The 20,953-nt window shown below is 28.5% G+C and overlaps 1 protein-coding gene across 1 annotated transcript; it reads right to left on the bottom strand.

The window, feature by feature from the left end:
- Positions 1 to 545: 545 nt before the first annotated feature.
- On the bottom strand, positions 546 to 20,622 carry mTor (serine/threonine-protein kinase Tor). The gene is made up of 38 exons (XM_089219383.1): positions 20,482 to 20,622; positions 19,047 to 19,205; positions 13,948 to 14,053; positions 13,750 to 13,879; positions 12,449 to 12,684; positions 12,181 to 12,377; positions 11,429 to 11,627; positions 10,848 to 11,116; positions 10,615 to 10,786; positions 10,303 to 10,510; positions 10,060 to 10,233; positions 9,780 to 9,986; positions 9,491 to 9,696; positions 9,207 to 9,413; positions 8,910 to 9,130; positions 8,570 to 8,846; positions 8,113 to 8,310; positions 7,870 to 8,037; positions 7,595 to 7,786; positions 7,353 to 7,529; positions 7,183 to 7,296; positions 5,818 to 6,337; positions 5,577 to 5,751; positions 5,273 to 5,513; positions 5,008 to 5,193; positions 4,830 to 4,955; positions 4,600 to 4,745; positions 4,388 to 4,489; positions 4,071 to 4,311; positions 3,801 to 4,004; positions 3,331 to 3,735; positions 2,804 to 3,256; positions 2,588 to 2,728; positions 2,293 to 2,498; positions 1,965 to 2,112; positions 1,585 to 1,903; positions 1,331 to 1,517; positions 546 to 1,004 (listed from the first exon to the last, which is right to left on the bottom strand). Exons 1-38 carry the CDS (start codon positions 20,568 to 20,570, stop codon positions 989 to 991), a joined length of 7,722 nt encoding a protein of 2,573 aa, XP_089075509.1. The 5' UTR covers positions 20,571 to 20,622; the 3' UTR covers positions 546 to 988.
- Between the last annotated feature and the right edge of the window lie 331 nt (positions 20,623 to 20,953).

The raw sequence follows: 20,953 nt of genomic DNA on the forward strand, positions 1-20,953 counted from the left end.
AGATAGGACCATAGGGGTAAGGCGGCAGTCTTTATTCGTCTTATTTGTGTATTTAGTACTAACACATTACAAAACAATTCATTAAAATGTATTTTTACCAATTTGGGATTTGTATATTTCTTATAAAATGCTTAAAAGACTTGTACGGAGGGACTAGTTTCTTATAAAATGCTTAAAAAATAGCAAAGTAAGCTCAACATTTGTTTCATAATTCAGAGAACTAAAATTAAAAATTTTATTTATCAAATATTTTAGGAATTTTTAGATTTTAGTTCTATTCCTAGACTTTCAGACCCATTAAATAACAAATTTAAATTTCGATACAAATTATAATGAAGATGTGTTTTTTTATTTTGGATATTATCAATGTCAATAATAGTTTTAATATTTTATAACTATTCAAGACATTCAGGTCACTAAAAAATATTGTAGCATATTATAAGTTATAAGAGGAATTTATGTTGATATGTTATAATTTATAACATATCCAAGTTTTTTTTTTTTTTTGAAACCAAGTAATCAAATAAAATATGATACATATCAAATTAATATTGATTTCCTTTAATATAAAGACAATTAAACTATATTTAAACATTGACATGTGTGTGAACTTATATCAATAATTTTTAGTTAATTTTATAAATTGTAAAAAGATTTTGATATACTTTATTGTACAATGTAGTAGTCTGCAGTATGGGACTGAATCTTGGCATCAAGTAAAAATAACATAGGCTTGTTAAAAAAAATTTAAAATATAAAAATTTAAAAATAAAAGTTCAAATTATAAATGTACCAAATTGGGTTAATAGCGTAGTGTAAAAAAAAGGAAATAATTTTAAATAAAAACAAAAAATATATACACATTTTATATACCTACATTAAACATTCTTAAAACGTTTTAAACCTTAAATTAGTGTATAAAATGCAATAACGATAATGTATTACTATATATTGTGTTATTGTGTAACAATAGACGTAGTATGAAACTTCACCAAAACGGACACCTGAAAATTAAGATACACATATGAAAATTTATTTTTCTTAAACTTAATCAAAAAGTGAAAATTAATAATGTAATCATAATATCATAATTAATTAAGAATTTTAGTAAAAAAAATAAGAAAGACAAAATGGTAATATGATTGATAAAAAATAAATTAATATTTTGGGATTAAAATAATATATACCTATTTATAAAAGTTGATTTAATCATAATACTAGTAAATTATATTAAATTAAATTGATAAGTTTCAATCTGATTAATACTTAAAAATTAAATTAAAATCAAAAACAAAAACCAAAACAAAAAGTATATAATTTATATACTCACCAACCAATGTAGCATTGACAAAGGTTTTCGTTGGCAGTGGCCTGTTGTATGAGTAAATTTACTTGTCTGGGGACAGTTAGTTCTTGTTCGTGTATAAAATCTTTACCAGTCAATTTTTCACGAACTCGTGTGACGATAGCTAGAGCTTTCATATTCAATGCTTCAGTTGGCTCAGTCTCAATATTACCTAAACACCACGCACCATATGTATTATACAATAGGTCAGATTTATAAATGTATTAAGGTTAAAATACCAGCATCACCACCCGGACCAACATTCATAGGAGCAGCTTTTTTACTAAGAGAAGCTGCAAAACTAGTAGCCATACTGGTTTCTTCTGAAATTGTAGTAGCAGCAGAGGCTGCACTTATAGGATTCGTCCCTACAACAGTAGCACCAGCAGTTGCTGCTGCTGTTCTTCGAGCACAGACGCCAGCCTCCATTAGACGCCAATTTAATAACGGGTCGTACACAAAAGCCTCTAGTACAGCCATCAAGCTGTCTTTGTTGTTTCGAAGTACAGTCATGACACTTTCACAGGTTCTACGATAGGTTCCCTCAATACCAGTAATCTAATAAAAGGATGAAAACTATTTACCACTGCTCAAAAACAGTTTAACAAGCTATACATACTTCCATAGCGTTAATAAGCATTCTAGTAAGTCTGAAAGGAATTTTTTCTGGAAACTTTTCACGTGTCATAGCGACTTCAAAACAATCCCCAAAATCTATATGCAATATTTTTCCACTTAAACGGTCCAACATCAAATTTGAAGGATGCCTATAAGTAAAACATAGTATTAACCAAACAATATGGCGCCGAACAGGAATTTAAATATAAAATTAATTGGGTGGGCTACTGTATTGTTTTAAATTTGTTTAGTGTAAACAAAATATCAAAATAAATGTGCATTGTCCAACCAGTATAATAGTACATATATTACATTGAAATTTATTTTACCTGTCTCCTAATCCGAGTATATAACCAACCATAGACATTACAGCCAATGATCTTGTGTAATTAGTTCTACGATCAAACCAAACTTCAGATGATGGAGACTTGAGCCACAGTAACCTTGCTAAATCGTCTCCATTGCTATTAGTCAAAGCATGTTCAAACACTTCAACCTTTTGCATTAATGTTAAATGATCATAGTTTGGTGCCATCTAAAAATACAACAAGTAAGTGTTAAAGATAAAAAAAAATACTATTTACAATTTTGAGTTTTAAACACTGATAATATTATGAACATTACTCTTAACATGATTCTGTGTTCTATATTCAATAATGTCTTCTTTTTTTCTCTAAAATCACGTATCAGAGTATGCAATGTATCACAATGAGGTACCCAACCAATAAGACCCGAGTTTGTTGATAAAGGTATCACAGCGTACCTCTGAAAGTATTTTAAAATAAAAACCACAAATTTATTAATATTTAGAGTATAATGAAAATTGAAAATAACAAGCACCTGAATAGTTAAATTTCTTCTGAATGTGTCAGGATCATTAAGCAACAGTGTGTTGACCAAGCCAAAAAGCTGCATTACTCTTTCATCTTGTCTAAGGTCTTCATGGCCTTTCAACAAGAACATAAATTCATTTCCATCACTACCTTTAATAACTAACTTGCGAGGACGTTGTTTAGAACTGATTACACTCAATGAACTTTGAATGTAAGCAATCTTGACAATAGGTTGACCAGGTATGTATGAACCAGGAACTGCAAGTTCCATATTACGACTTTGATGTAATTGCGGACTAACATATTGAAGTTCTAGATTTGTAAGTTGAGGGAGTTGCCTAGATATTCGACGGAAAACATGATAATATAAATCCCATGCTTGATTCAAGTCACGATTATTGCCAGAAACCAGAAAACGATTACACCATTCTAAAGCTTCAACTAAATCTCTACCATATGTCTAAACAAAAAAAAATTTAATATGCTTTTTAGTTATTATATTTAAATATAATAAATACATTTTTTAGTACATACCTGATTAAATGATGTTTCTTTCAGAGTCTGAGGTCCTTTTTCCAACATAGCATGTAATGGTTCTAAAACTTCATACATGCCTTTTACATTATTTTCTCCAAAATACAACCTACTAGCTTCTTCCAAGGCCTCATGCCACAATTCATGCCAAAGTATGGCGACTCTAAGTAATTCATCACTAACCATGACTGCTTGCTGCACTAAATTTGGATTATGTTCACACATTGTTTTTAGGATTTTTCTTGCAGCATTCCTTCGTGCTGCACTGGCAGATTTATTTGCAACAGTCAATGGATAGACCAAAGCCTGAGGATGGTGTTTGCCTATATCAATCAACTGAACTTGAATCAAACGACTGACTAGTGTACGAGGTGTATCAATACGGGCAATCAGTTGAGGTATCACCTATACAACAGTATCAGATATTCTTAGTATGGTTCTATTTTAATATTAATTTCATAATTGATTACTTGTAACCATGTATTGATATGACTAGACTTCAAACCATCAACAATGGCTTCATACACATCATGATGTTGACCATATTCAAACCACAGAGTTAAGAGCCTCAATGTATCTTGTAGTGAACTACCCTGAGATAGTGAAATGGATCTAAAAAATCCTTCTACTGCAGGTACAGTAAACTGCGAAATATAATCATCAGACTTTGGAAACTAAAAATTAATAATTATGTTAAAAAATTAAGAATAATTATAAAAATTTAAAACTAATTGAATTACCTCAGAACCAGTTTTATCAGCTATTCCTTTTTCTGCAGTATGATCATTTGACTGTGACTTATTTTGTTGATGTTTGTAGAAAAGAACAGTTTCAAAATTCATATATGCCCACGAATGCCATGCTTTATACCAGCAAGGATCATGAAATTTTGCCTTAGAGTAGTATTCTAAAACATTTGGTATTGACAATTCAGTCAGACCTTGAAGCTCTTCTTGCCAATTGCCTAACTTTAAGTAGCATCTACAAAACAAAAATAAATTATATTCAGTACAAATAAAAATAAAAGTTGGAACTTTTATCACAGTTTGATTTGTACCTAGCTAACAGTTTTTTAGTAGAATCACTTCTAAGTTTTTCATTATCTTTTCCTTTTCGTTTTAATTGTGGCAGCACGTTTTGGATCAAACTATTCAAATGACTAAAAAAAAAAAACAAATAACATTCATTAATATTATAAAACGTTTGTACAGATTTACTAAATATTTAAATTTTTAATTAATTTAATACTAGATTAAATTTATAATTTACTTGAAGGCTTCCGCTTTGGTTCCAGAAGTCCACATATGCTTAATATATGCAAATGTGACATGAGGATGTGTCATCGGTAATGGTTCAGAAGGATTTATTGAAGGATCTGTACCCAACAATGTTGTGAGAGTCTTATGAGACAATACCTTAACATATTATTTGAAATATAAATAACATTTATATATTTTGAAAATAACAGTTAACTTAAAACTTAAAAAATAAAAATTTACCAAACGTGATGATTTGCGACACAAAGCAGCATACTTAAGCCATGTATGCATATCTTCTTCGGGATTTAATACCAATGAATGCACTTGAATTATACGCTGCCAGTCTTCAACAACTCTTTGGCATCCCTAACCCATTTCAAAATTATAAATGAATCAAATTTTATATAATTATTATTACCTGAAGTCTGTCCCACCAAACTTTGTTAATAATCTGACGTTTCTCTGGTTTCAGTTTATATTGAATAACTTCTTCAAGTTCAGATAACATTTGTACCGAAACCATAGCACCATAAGCTCTTTGGTAACTTTCTGCTGCAGCTGCTGTAAGTTCGGTATCCAAAATTTCCCGAGCCAAATCAATAAACTATAAACAAAAATAAATTTTATTTAAAGTCAACTTTATAAATACGTTGAAAGCTTAGGTATGAAGATATATAACATACTTTCTGAGCATGTTCATATTGTTCTCCATGAATAGATAAAACCGCTCTGTAAAAGGCCCCATCCATTGTGTCTCTTGGTATGAAATCCACATAAACTGCCATTTGTTGCCACTGTTTTAGTCCCCAGGCTGAAGCTGCAGCAACCCTGGACATTTTTTCACGCCCACTCTCGGGAAAATGTAACCAATGAGAGGCAGCCACATTATTTAGCTTTTCCCATTGACCCAAAGATTCCAAACATCTGTCATTAAAACAATTTTTATATTCTAAGAATTTATTGTTGAGTTTTATAAACTTAACATACCTCATTTCTCCTAATGACCATTCTATATCATTTGGTTCCTTTTGCAAAAACCCTTCGTAACATGATAATGCTTGTTCCCAGTTATGTAGTTTTTCAAACCACCTTGCTTGTATTTTTAACTGTTCACCAGGTTCTTGGTCTTCTTCTTGTTTACTCATAACTACTTCCAACAGGCCTATTTCACATAAGTAATAACACTTAAATTAACAAACACTCATTTGTAATAATTTTATTTTTATACCTGATGCTGCCTCTTTCTGCTGTAGTTTGTTGTTAATGGATATAAGTGATTCAATGATATTTGGGCATACTTGACTATTTATCTCTTGGATGTACTCATCTTCTTTGTAGTGCAGAGCTTTTGCATAAGCTCTGCAGTCCATAGCTCTTTCACCAAGTATATGAGGGTCAATTGGCAATGGTCCTTTTTCACAGTGATCCATAAACTCTGCTAAGTTCAATATAGTTTGTGTCATTTCAGGAAGATCAGGAACCATCAATGCCTGTTCTAAGGTCTGTATTAACTCTCTTCGAAGAGGTTCAGTTAATTCTGTCCAACAACTGACAAACGCTGCATTAAACAGATCTTTGGGCAACTGAGAATATGTTTGGGCAAGTGCCCAACATGAACGCAGTGCTGGTGACGGTGATTCTTTCAAGAAATCAATGCCAAGTCGTCTTAACCACTCTAGCCAATCGTCTTTAGATACACAACGATTTGCCAACCATGCTTTTTGTAAATTCGGCAATGACGTATGCATCTGAACATAATAATACAATAAATATTACACTAAAAATTAAAATACATCATTACAAATATTATGATCTTGTAATTATTATACCGTGTGTTCAATTTTAAAGGTAACAGGACATATAAATACATATTTTTTTGATAAATTTAAATTTTTAACTTTTTTTTATCTGCACATGCGCAGTAAAATAAAAATTTCTTAAATAGGAATAATTATTTTTGATACTGGATTTGGATTGCTCTATTTTTTTTTTGAGCAACTTTGATCTTTACAGTTTGTTGATATCTTCAAAATTGCCATTTTTATGATGGCCAAAAGTTTTAAATCAGTTAATTCGTAAATATTGCATTTTTCAACGAATAAATTAGAATGATATTTTTTTATAAATTCTATGTAATAATAAATACACATTGTAGTTTTAATAAAAATAAATTGTTATAATATTACCTATAAATGTGTAATTACGATAGAGCGTTGAAAAATGTGATCGAAAGTTGCTCAAAAAAAATAGAGCAAATCAAATCCAGTGTCAAAAATAATGGTTCCTATTTAAGAAATTTTTATTTTACTGCGCATGCGCATAAATTTAAATTTATCAAAAAAATATGTATTTATGTCCTGTATCCTGTAAAAAAAACCCGAATCAAATTCAAGGTCATGCGTTCGAAATATTTCTTGTTACCTTTAAAATTGAACACACAGTATATTTATTTTTATTATAATTATAATCAATATTTAAATAATAACCTACTAACCAGATTAATATACACACGACAAGAGAGCCTATTTATATTCTATGATAATATTACATTATTGCTTATACAATATTCTTTCAAAGAAAACTATCAAATCACCTTTTTTATTATGGTAGCCGCATCTCCAACTAAATGAACACCAACTTCTTTTTTACTTTTGAACTGCTTGTGTCTAGAAAGCAATAAGTTTTCTTCTAGACTTCCATCCGTGTTCTAAAAAAATGTTAAGTTAGAAAATGATGTTTTATAATGTTAATTTAATCACATACTGATGATATATAAGTAATGAGCATATCATAAGGGGGATAATTGTATTGGCATTTATTTAATGTGCGAGCAACAAGTGGCATAAAAATCATATATTTGCGACCCAACTGACATATCAATGCACATAATGTTTCCATAGCAGTTTTTCTAAGTTCTGGTGTACTTTCTATAGAATTTACCTAAAATACATTCAAGTATTCAACCAATTCATTATGTTGTACTAAACTACAATAAATAATCATACAATTCCATGGATTATGCGTGATGCGTAGTCAGTAAAATCTAAAGTGTATGCTAATTGTGCAACTGTTTCCATTGCCACCTGGCTGACTTGAGTAGGATGATCAGTAGCATCAAATAAATTTACAAGTGGTGGCATGATCATGTGTAAATATTCATCCAAATTAATACCAAATTTACATAATGCTACAACCATCTAAAAATGTATAGTATATATAAATAAATAATTATACAGTATACATGTAAAAAATAAAAGTAATAAATTATTACAAATCTTACCCTCTTGGTAACATTGCGGTTTTTACTTGAGTCATGATAAAGTATTCTTAGTATATTAGGCATTAGTTGAGATAAGTAAGTTTTGAATTGTGCTCCAAGCGCCACAACTATATATTCGACTAATTGGATTAAAGTACATTGAAGTGAACTATTTGGGATCCATAATTCCTGAGAAAACAAATTCAAGAATTATATCATGCAGATATTATATAACATTTTTAAATCTATTATGTAAAAACTAACTTTAATTAACAAAAATATATCATCCAAATAGTTACGGATGTGTGGTCCAACAATATTTATAAGTACACCCAACTGCTGGAATAGATATTCTCTGAAGTTGGCATCTGCTGTACGAATTACATTTAAAAAACTGGGCATAACTTGTGGTATGTATGCCACACACTTTATACCCAAAGATTGAAAGATAAATGTTATAGCCTAAAACATAACACCATAGTAATTATCTTTAGTATATAAATATTAAAACTAAATAATTAATAAAGAAATAATTACTGAATCAACTAGTTGAGTATATAAATAAATAACATTTAATACAGTTAAAAGTAGTGACTACTTATATCAATTTACATAAAAATGTTTTACAATTTGCAGTATAAATTAAGTTAAACGCTGACAAAAAAAATAAAAATAAAACATAAAACACAATATACATTATAAATGATCATTTTTTACTAACTTGTACAACCATAGTGTGATGTTGAAATAAATTTGGATCACGAATGATGCGTATAAGTGTTGCAACTGCTACAGCTGGATAATATTCTTCTAATGTTGATGTACTCATATTTACTAACATTTCACTAGTTGTCCATTCGGTTTCTGAAATAGGACAAGGATCAGTCATCGAAAGTAAAGCAGTAGACTCAATTTGGGAATCAATCTGTCCTAAGTTCATTTTATGTTTATAAGGATCTAAAGCTCCAAGGAGTCCTAGTACGCGTATTGTTTCTCTTCTAAATAAAAATAAAAAAATCATATTAGTTAATGAGTAAATTACTTTATAAAATGTCCCTCACCTGACTATAGGTTGTTGTTCAGTTTTTAAAAATCCCAGTAAAGTGTCTAATAATGAAGGGTATTTTTCATATGGTTGTATGACGTAGCCAAGTCCTTCAACCAATTTACCAAGTACCCACAAAGCAACTCCACGTTTTTCTTGCGATGCACCATCACCTAACATGTCCAATAAGAAAGGCAACAATTCATCAGTCCAACAATACATTTCTTCTCCATTAACCTATTAAATTCAACCAAAAATACAAAAGTAATTATTTTAAATTTAATTTGGTGTAATAAAATCATACTGAACATACCTGTGCCAAATCTCCAATACACGCAAGTATACTTATCAAAATACTAGGGTTTAAATCTGGTTCATGAAGTTTAGGAACTAGAATTTTTAAAACTGGTTGCACATATGGAGACACGAGACGAGGAGCGTGAACAGCCATGTGGTCAATCATTCTTGCACTTTGCTCTTTATTACGACCCATTCCACTATGTTCTAGTTCAGTCAAACACTAATACCAAAAAATTATCAAACATTCAATTTGATTTTCATTAAATACTTTGTTTTATCATAAACTATTATACAAACCTGCATCAGTGTTTTGCGTAATGGTGGCATTACATAAGCAGGATTTACCAGGCTAAGCCGCCCTATAGTGCAAAGGGCCATTTCTCTTATTTCAAAATTCACATCATTCATAGCCATAAATAATGCAGTGAGATTGTGAACTTGAGCTAGATAAAAATCGAAACTGCGATCAAGATTCTCAAACACTACATAACGCACATCAGGATCTAACATAATGAGAAAACAAATCAAATTATTATCTGTTCTTAGATTTAATTTTTTTTAAACAAACAAATTTTATTTAACTAACCAGTATCAGAAACTCCAACGACAAGTAGTTGCTTGATGACTGTAGAAATGGTGTATCTAACTGTATGAGATGTTTTACTTTGTGGTGACTCAATTGCTAAACGTAATAAACGACTACATGTTCGGACAGATTCAATTCGGACTTCCTGTTGTTCACTTCCTAGATAATGCTCAGCACAGCGACGTAAAAATTGCAGTAAAGAATGTCCTAGAAATGTTGTTTTTGGTCAAATAGTCAAATATGTTTGTTTATTATACTTATTTAATTATTTTATATTAACCTTCAAAGTTGAAGCTACCAAGTGTTCTGAGAGCCAAAACAATATTTGAAATATTTTGAGACTCAAAAGCTGATGGCATTAATGACAAACTAAGTGCCGAACTTGTAACAGATAATGGCAATGCTATTGAAGTACTACGATTGTTAAGCACTTGAGACAGTATTTTCAGTAACCCTAAAAAAAAAAATAATAATAATATTAATAACTAAAGAGAATGAGACTAAAATTAATTTCTTTATTTACCATCAGATATATCTTTTTTTAATGCAGGTACAGCTACTGCCAATTCTTTAAAAGCTATAGTGAGAGTAGGACTGAGGCCCATGGCCAACATAGGTTCAAGAAGTTCTTTAAGATCATTCTTAATATTGTGCTGAGTTGCAATTCCCAATAATGTAATACAAACATAAACCGCTGGTTCAGGATTTGAAGGTTTTTTTTTTGAACTATCCTATAAACATTTTATATAGTATAATATAATTAATACAATAAAAACGATCATAAATTAATAATATTTGAAAATAAAAACTAAAGACATATTATTTAAAACAATACCTTGGATGGTAAGAAACTACGTATCAACTCTAAAATTTTGGATAAATACGGCTTAATATGATCTTCAATAGCTATTGCTACTAGACCAACAGCAACAAATGCATAAGTTCGTTGATCACGATCACGACCGCGAATAGTTGCAAGAAGAAACAGCATTGAAGAATTTAAGTAACTAGAAAATAAAATGTTTTTAATAAAACATTGATAAAGATTTTAAAACAGTAGGGTAATACTTTTGAACAAAAATTGATTTATTGAATGCAGCTAGTCTAGGAAGTAATTTCATAAGAGCAGAATTCACTAAAAGATTTCTGGACATTCTATGAGATATTGCTGATGAACACACTCGATCATAGTTCTCTTGAAGTAGATTTTTACAAGCACTGCTTTCATATCGAATACCTGATGATGCAATTCTTACTGAATCATCATCTGTTCGTCCAGAACCACCTACCAGTCCTTTTAAAGCAGATTTTGTCCGAGGTAATAAACTCAATATTTCCTAAAATCAAATATTATTTTAATATTTTTATTTGTTATTGTAATTTTTCTTAACTACAAAAATTATAATTATAATATTAACATTTTTATACTTTTTATCAAATAGAAGAAAAAAATCATAAAAAGCTAATCCATAAGTCTATAAAAAATTATAGGATAAGAAAACAGAAAAAGAATAAAAATAAATAATCAATATTAGGTTAAATATATAATGACAGAATTCATAAGTAAGGATATGATAAGAATGCTTTTCGGAAAATTAGACAAGTAAAATTAAAAGAAACATGATGAGTTTGACAAAAATTTATCTAACCGCACTAGTCTGACTTTGATCCCACTGCAACCTTTGCATCAAAGAGTCATTTCGTCGTTCCCAATTAACATTACTGACTCTAAGCAATTCGTTCAACACTAATAATGACCCATGTATTTTATCATCACGAACAATGCCTTTTTCTTTATTCATAGAATCATCTATTCCATTCATAACTTCTTCATAACATTGCTTGTACCTAATAAAAAAAAAAAAAACAAAAAAACAAAAAAAAAATTTAATTAGCAACATGAGTTTAAATAATATAAACAGCATATCTCAACATATTTTTATTCATACACAATACACACCCACCCAAATATTTAATACATTATCCAGCCAATTTTTTATTTAAACTTTGGCTTTCACTAAAAAATTCAATACTTAATTGGAAAAAATAGTAAAATTTCCAAAATATTTAAATAAATAACTCCATACATTTTCTATCTTAATTTATAAGAAATTAAGAAACAAATTTATTTGAAGTATTAAATTTAGATAAATCAACCAAATAAATTTTGTTAAATGAAACTTTTTGTTTTATATAAATAAATGTATTTACAATCTGTTATATGATAAAACAATAAGTAAATATAAGATTATTTTTTTTACAAGGTTAAAATGAAACTTAAAAATAAATTGTTAATTTTTTAAATTTTACTTGACTAAATATTAGTCAAGTATAATATTAATTTTTGAAAGAAATAAACTCATTGAGATATAGGTTTTATTAAATTAACTTATATTAGTACCATTCAGACTTCTGTGTCTGTTTAGATGTTTCTCTTTGAGCAGTTACAACCAGAGCTGCTCTTAATGCTTCTACAGCCCCATCTCTAATGTTTGGTTTTGGATCACGCGCTACATTTAGCACCAAATCAAAAAATTGAGCTGCGTGTTGAAAAAAAAGTGTGGGAACCATAGTAGCAATTTCTCTGAGTATGAGCACCTTAAAACAAATAAATTGTATCATTCAGATTGTTTGTACCAATAATAATAATTTAAAATTATGCTACTTACTGCTGCATATCTTTTGGGTTCATTTCTTACACCACCTAACCATTCAAATGCTCTTTTCACCTCAAATTCAACATATTGATCTGCATAAGTGCCAGAGTCCAAGGCTAATTTTCCAACTGTTTTGGCAGCAAGCTCCATTACTGCCGAATCGGCAGATGGCAATAAATTACGTAGATAGTTTGCAAACCTACTAATACGATTATTTTTATTGCCAACATCAGCACCAATTAAACACACTGTAAAAAAAAATAATTCAATAATGTCATCAATCAATAAAATATTTATCAACATATATAGTATTTACATTTTACCATAAAGAATATTTTGAGATTTAAATTGAATATTTATAAAGATATCTAAAATAATTCAATAGAAATAAGTAATAATAATATAAATAATAAGCTAAAGATTAGATTAGATTGTATCAAAAAGCTTAAAATAATTTTATAATAATTGGTTTTACAATTATATCAGTTCAATGATTCATATTATATCTATTAATTACTATTAATAATACTGCAGCACAAACATAATAAAATAAACTTAAATATTCTGTCAAAAATCAAATGTTCTATTTAACTCAATAATTGATTAAACTCATACATACCTTTCATTTTTTTTGTCACAAAAATGTAATGTAAGATTAATATTAATTAACGACTTTAAAATTTTACAATAATTTAATTATACCCTAAACTATAGAACTTTTTAAAGTAGAAGTTCATAAAAATGTCTTAGAATTTTGAATGTAACAATAGCACTTTCTATAGAGATACCTAGAGTTCAAAACTATATTGTATATTTATATTTGCATATTATGACAAAAAAAAAATATAGTGATACTACATTATATTTAATATTTCTCTAATAAGCCTCTCTGGTAGTCTACTTTGGTATGGTTATTAAATTTGTTTATTATTAATAAATGTTTACAATTCAAATAATAAAATAAACATTTCATGAGCTAATGATTTTAAAACCAATTTAAAAATTAGTTACTTAATAATAGTATTTTCTGTATTTTTTATAGTCAAATTATATTATTTTACAGTAAAATATATACTCAATAACAATTATCGTTCTAGATTTGTTTGTAATTTTTTGTTTTTTACATTTAAGATCCATATTATTAAACCTAAAACTATAATAAAAAAGAAAAAATTCTATTTTAAAAAAAATGGGTAATTTGAAGACTTATTATTAATAAGTTCTGATTTAAGTTAATTTCCTATGTAAATAATTTTCTTAACAACCGATCATTGATAAATAAGAAATGCTTTCTACATTTGTAAAGTACTCACATATAGCAAGTATTCCACCTATTTTCTCATTGCTGTCAGAACTTGACACCATTTCATATATATGTTGGTTAAATTCATCATTAAAAACTGCACGCTCTTCTGCTGATACTTCACGTAGTTCAGTTTTAACCTAAAAAAATAATAATCAAACGCAAATTAATGTTTATTTAACAATTTATAAACAATTTTTATAATTACATAGAGATTCAAATCTCGAGCAGCACGTTTACGGATCTCTAAGTTTTTGGACTTTAACCTGGTTACAAAATGTTGCATGCGTACAGATGACATGTTTTTTTTGGTTCTGAAATGTAAATACAGAATTAAATACAATTGAAATCAACTAAACTATGCATGAAATCAATGAGTATATTATTTTACAACATTATATAAAGCTAGAATATCTTGTAGGTATACAAAAAAACACAATTCAAATGTATTTAATATATTTGAATAAGATTTGATCATTTTTTAATAAACTAGATAAGTATTTTTTATCATTAGTACTTTATAAAAATGTAATTAAGGCAAGTGAATGAATTCTTTAATGTTTAGAGTTGAATACGTATAGGCTATATTATATTAAATGTATAATTACTTTAAAATAAATTAAAATGTTTGAAATATAGTATGGAATTTTTAACATTTTTCTAGATTCTAATACTTAGAGTTCTTTCTAAAACATTTAAAATCCATAAAAATACAACACTTAGTAAATGCTCTTAAGCAAGTTAGGTTACAGGTAAACATCTTAAGTAGATACAATAATTATATAAAACAATATTTGAAAGATCAAAAACATACATTAAATAATTTTACTTTATTAAAAACAATGTAGGTATAAATTTAATATTATTTTAAAATAAGCTTTCTTACAATCAATCAGCCTCTTCAATTGATGATTTAATGCATTTGATACATTCAATAACAATATTTATACATACGTTAAATTAAAACGAACATAATATTTACAATTATAGTATCATTAAAAACAAACATTCAAGTATTTTATACTTATTTACTAAGTTTTCTAATTTTTTTTTTGAAACATTAAAAACATTTGCTATTTACTATTTTGATTTTAAAATGATAAAACCCGGCTGTTTTGTTAAAGTACATAACCATAGAACGCAAATTATGTTATCAGCTCCTCGCTATATCTCGTTTCTAACATTGACGAGTTGAAAGGTAAACAAATAAAACAGTAAAACACTATTTATTTATATTTTGGTTTCGAGTTTCGGTCTTCGGATTTTAACAATCATTTATCGGTTACCCCGTATTGAATGTCCCCAGACCCCAATTGTATTATATTACTATAATATTCTACTTCTACTCCTCCATTTGAAATAATTTTTCATTTATTTGATCTTGTTTTGGCATTTTTATTTATTTAGGTTTATATCAGTCATGACTCATGATATCAGTGATGTATTTAGGATTTTGTTTTGAGCAGAGAGTATAATGCCATAATGGGATGATATGTATAATTGATCATACGAAGTCCATTGCATCCCAATATCCCATACCACCAAAATGGCAAAATCCAAAGTTACCAAACAACTGAAGTACCTAAATGAATACTTGATAGGTTAGGTTAGGTTAGGTATAAACATAAAATATTTTATCGCTAAAATTATAATTATACACCCGATTTAAAGATTAGCACCCTTGAATAATGCTTTTATTTATGTATCTAAAACTTATCCTAGCTGAGGCAGTGGCAATCTCCTTTGCCCTGGACCTCATTAAAACAACACACACACACATAAAGCAGTAATCCTAAGCGACTCACTAAGCACGTTAAGAAGTATCGATAACCCCATCACCCCAAATGAGATCACCAGGAAAATACATAACCAACTCAACGATCTTACACAGTCAGGCCACTCAATCACTCTGATTTGGATTCCTAGCCACAATCAAATCTCGGGTAATGAAAGAGCTGACGAAAAAGCTCGTCAAGCATTAACCTCCCCTGACGCTATTAAACTCAATTGTTTTACCCTAAACGACGCCAGATCCTTATCAAAAACAATTGCAAACAATTTATGGCTACGGGAATGGAAACAAGGCGCCTCTAAACTTAACCAAATCAAAAACACCATTCACACATGGCATTCCCCACCTGAATTTTCAAGAAAGATGGAAGTCTCCATAAATAGAATGCGCATAGGACACACGCAGCTAACTCACCAGTACTTGATGAAGAAAGAAGACCCACCCATTTGCGCCAGTTGTGGTACACTTCTATCTATCAAACACATCGTATCTGAATGCCGTTCCTTCGAATCGGACAAACGAGAAGCTGGAGTATCAAATATTATATCGGAAGCCCTCCACCCAGACAACATTAGCCGCATGATGTCCTTTTTAATCAAGACCAACCTAATTAACAATCTATAATCTATTATGTTGTAATATGTGTAATACCTATGTGTAATGTTTTTGTAAATAATGTAAATAGTATATACAACAATTTTCATTAACTAGCCTCCGCAGCCGAGGCTTATTTCTAATAAAAAAAATAAAAAAACTTATCCTAACAAAAAGACTAAAATGAGAAAATGCATATCTTAAACCCCCTTAGTTTTATTTATTGAAATTGCACCTATGAATATAACTATAATAATATTACATATACAGGTAACCATCATTACATGACAAATTTAATATTATTTTCTATAATAAAATACATTACCTTTTAGAAATATAATAATATATTATGTGGCATTAAAGCATTTTTAGGTATTACTTCATTAGTTCAGTATATATGGGCGCCGGGCGGGCATAGGTAAAATTTTAAGGAGGGTCAAAATAAAATCTTATTTTCACATATGAATGTAAACATGCATGTTATATTTGTATTTCCATATACATAGTTACAGTTGATTCATATTATTTTTTGTCCAGGGGGAGGCAAGTGCCCTATCTCCCCCCCAATGGGCGCCTATGTCAGTATATTATATTATTATACATAAATTCATCATAATTCATGGTTAGAGAGTCTTGATTATGTTCTTTTTTTAAATTGTTTTAATAATATTGCCTATAGGCATATAGGCTCGTAGGCTCCTTAGTTAGTTACATTAATAGACATTGCCTAACATTCAAAGAGGACAACATATTTTTATTACCTATATGGCTATATATAACAAAAATCGAAATTATTTTGTACTTGGCTATTCTCATTAATGACTTCATTCTGGCTATATTTTGATATTGCTTCATTCCTGGCATTCCTGCAGTGACACTAGTTTGTAAACTAGATATTATATTTTATTATATACATGGTTAGTTATAATACTTAAGTATTAATGTATTATGCCTATGGTATATTTATTATCTCAGAATCAATATTAGGCATTTGAATATTTTGATTCCGAGCATGGCGATCAGTGTATTGATTTTGTATCTGCAGTCATTATCACATTTTAAGGCACTATAAAAATGCTTCTATTTTCTACTCTAGCACCCTTTCTAGTAGAAAAGTGAATCTAGTTGACACTTCGAGGGGGGAGTCAAAAGCAATTTACTAGAAGTTTTCTGGTTTTCAAAAGCGTCGGGAATGACCAACGAAAATTAAGGATAAAGAGGAATTTTACTCAACAAAATTTAACTCGACAAAATCTAGTTGGTTAATGGTTTGTGTAATTCAAAAACTATATTAACCAAAGATTCTTTATTTTCATATCATTTTTATGATAATTTTCCATGCATGATGAAAAATCGTTTTGAGCTGTATATATATGACAATCGGAATAAAATCAAACAATGTTATTCATTGATTAAATTTTTTTCGAGTTCAAATTTATTTGTAGAATATCATTTATTATTTCTATCTTCTACGAAACCCGGTTTGTGCAGCAATCAAATTATTATCACGTTCAATAGCCAAAGTTTCAACACTATATTTAAAAAATATTTTTGAAAATAATGTGTATTCAAATGAGTATAAGTTGTAAACTTGTAACAAGTGATTTATTGAATTTTTTCAATTTTATTATAATGAGAACTAATATTAATAATTAAATAGTAATGTAGGCTATATCAATTTCAAGTGACACTCTCACTACCTTTGCCAAATGTTCAATGTTAAATTATTATAACTTGTAAAACATTTTTGATAAAAAAAGGCCATTACTGCATCATAATTATAATTTAATTTAAATTTCCAGAAAATGCGAAGCATACGCAATTTCTTATTGAAATTTCGTTTATGGCGTTTATGCCACTTGCTCAACTTTTTTAAATTATTATTGTTTGATCTTCGTGTAGAATAATCTAATATTCTAATGATTCGTTTAACGTAAAACACTCATCATAATTTCAAAAAGTAAAAGTATTAGTTATGAAAATATTTTTTAATTTGTTTCAAATCATTACAAAACCTTGTTAATTTATTTTTTGTTGTTATATTCTTTTAAGTTTAATACTTTATTGAATGACAATGAACAGTTTTATTTTCAACTTCGAAAGCAGAATATTTTTCTGAGTATTTCGATGTATAACAAACACAAAGTGTGTTCATAATCTTAACTTTAAATACTTGCAAAGTTATAACTCATTAACTCCTTGTCTTAAATTCGATTTATATGAACCAAAATATTATTAAAAAATGTGCTGCTTTGGAATATGAAAATAAAAATGTATTTACCTATACCTATACATTTTTGTATATTATTATAAAATACTACTGATTCGTTATTTTTCTGCATCACAAAAACCCATCTATAAATAAATATTGTTTTAAAAAGTAAAAAATTACTAAAAAAAATATATTTCTAAACTTTTTATTGTAGTAGGTTTGTTATTTTTAAAATTGTATTTAATATGTAGTAAAATAGACTGTAGACTAAATAAAAATGGTTTGAATAATAATTGGAGTGTGAAGTTTGAAAGGAAAGTGTTTAAAAACAAGACAACGAAATATGTTATTATAAGGGTGGGGCCACAGAGCCTGATTTAGATTTACTAAATATATGGTCCAGGAAAAATAAAAATTGGCCCATATATACAATATACATATGTAATATATTACATAGTCAGTGTCAATCATCGGTGGGCCCCTTGGCCACGTGGGTCTAGGGCAAATGTTTATTTTGTCCATGCGTAAATATGGTCCTGGGTAAGGCCGGAGGGGGGTCCTGTGCAATGATTTACCTTAGAGGTACACCTTCAAAACTAAATTGATACCACTCTGCCTATTTGAGATTTTCAAGGACACATTAATTATGAAGTTATTTTATCAATTTATTATACTCGTCACGAAAATGATAAATTATTGCTTTACTTACAGTTGACAGTTAATGTGTTGATCATCAAATTTCTCAAGAGTAAATTTAGATTTTGAATTTTTCTTCTCATCCGATACAACGTAGTTATGCGTTCGAATCAGCTTGAATTTTTTTTTTACTGTCGATTTCGCCTTTAGTAATGGATTATTTCTGTGAACACTATACAATCCTATTATGATAAATTATTAGTTCTTATACCTTTAGCTACTTATAAGTTATAGCAGCCTTTGGGTATTATCAACAGTGGCGACTGGATATAGGATTATTTGAAGTAATTGCTTCATGTTTAAAAGTCTTTTCCCCACTGCTGCTTATTAGAGTTGGAGGTAAAAATATTTAAAATATACAATAGGTTTACAAAATATTTATTATTTATTTATTCTAAGTAGGTATTGTAACTCTATATATTTAGTGACGCGGATTCACGCGCGTATTGGTGGAAGCCAAATATATATATACATAACTTGCTAACATCGCAAATGACACACCTATATTTTTACGGTATCCAATAGAACACTTTTTCTTTAGCACTAAAAAATGTTTATAATCTTAGGATAAATGAGACTTATTTGCGATCTACATTATGTTTTAGTTCCATAATTAATAATGACTATTTATTTTTAACAAAAATTAACAAACCAAGTTGTATTGAAAACTTATTTAGTTTTATCTTTTTTATAACATTTAAGTAACCACAACATTTTTATAACAATATTATTTATCTGCTCTTATTACAACTCATTTCTGCACTACTGATACCTATATATCTATTGTGTTATTGAATATTGTAATTACACTGGCTAATGGCCCATAATGGCTACGATATAAAAGCTGTTGCACGATAAATGTGTCAAACTTAAGAGGTACTCATACACCTCTGATGCAACAAAAAAAGTCCTTATGACCATTATCGAGTTATCAATAATAAGAGAGGTATTTGAAATGTTGTGTTTTTTTGATTGAACACAAGTTTTATTCATAATAATGTTCATATCTGCTGAACCTTTGATCCTACAACAATTTTGAATACACCACTGAAAAGCTCATAAAATTAGGATTAGGAAAACATACCCTTCAAGGTTCCCGCCTCATTTTTTGGGTTAAAGGAATAACAAAAATTATTTAAAACTTTAAACTGTCGAAATTTTAATAAATTTCAATGTTATTTAACAAAAATTAATTTCTATGGCAGAGGAGTGCAGATTTCACAATAACTTTAAAATTATGTTATATGCTTTTGTACGGTGCACTCGATTTTAATTTTCTATATACCTATATTATTTAGCTAATATTATTTTAATTATTGGTTAAAGATAGATATGACATTATTGGTTATTAATAAATAATATACATTTTTTAAAATCTATGTGCCTATTTTTTATTTTGGGAATTACTTTGAGCTCTTTAAGAATTATAACTAATAAAAATAATGTACCTCAAGTGTTGTCCAAGTTGAACTTCATTATTGTTTTGCTGATTAGGTAAATGTTTTTTTGACAAGATCGAAGAATGATTAAAAAACATTTTGTTTAATTTTTTATACACAGAGGTTTAAATTTAAAAATAATAAAAATGTACTATGTGTCTATGTAAAATTTCTAAAGTAAAGTGTTCCAATTTAATTCGTTTTGTTAGTTGTCTTGAAAAGTTGATAATATAACAAAACTGCCAATGTGATATAATATTTAATAGATATTTTGATATTTAAGTAGAATGTGCTAAGTAGGTAATAAGTAGTACAGCCTACACGTAATACGATAATATGATTAATGAGTTATATCAATGAAAAATATAATAACAATTAACAATATAATATACTCTCTATATACAAATAACAACTGATATTTTATTTCAATAAGAACCTACACATTTGTAGCACAGTTATAGACTAACAAACACAAACAACA

The sequence above is a fragment of the Diuraphis noxia genome, unplaced genomic scaffold, assembly GCF_037042655.1.
Source record: "Diuraphis noxia isolate RWA-SAM2 unplaced genomic scaffold, SU_Dnox_SAM2 contig0002, whole genome shotgun sequence".
Lineage (NCBI taxonomy): Eukaryota > Metazoa > Arthropoda > Insecta > Hemiptera > Aphididae > Diuraphis > Diuraphis noxia.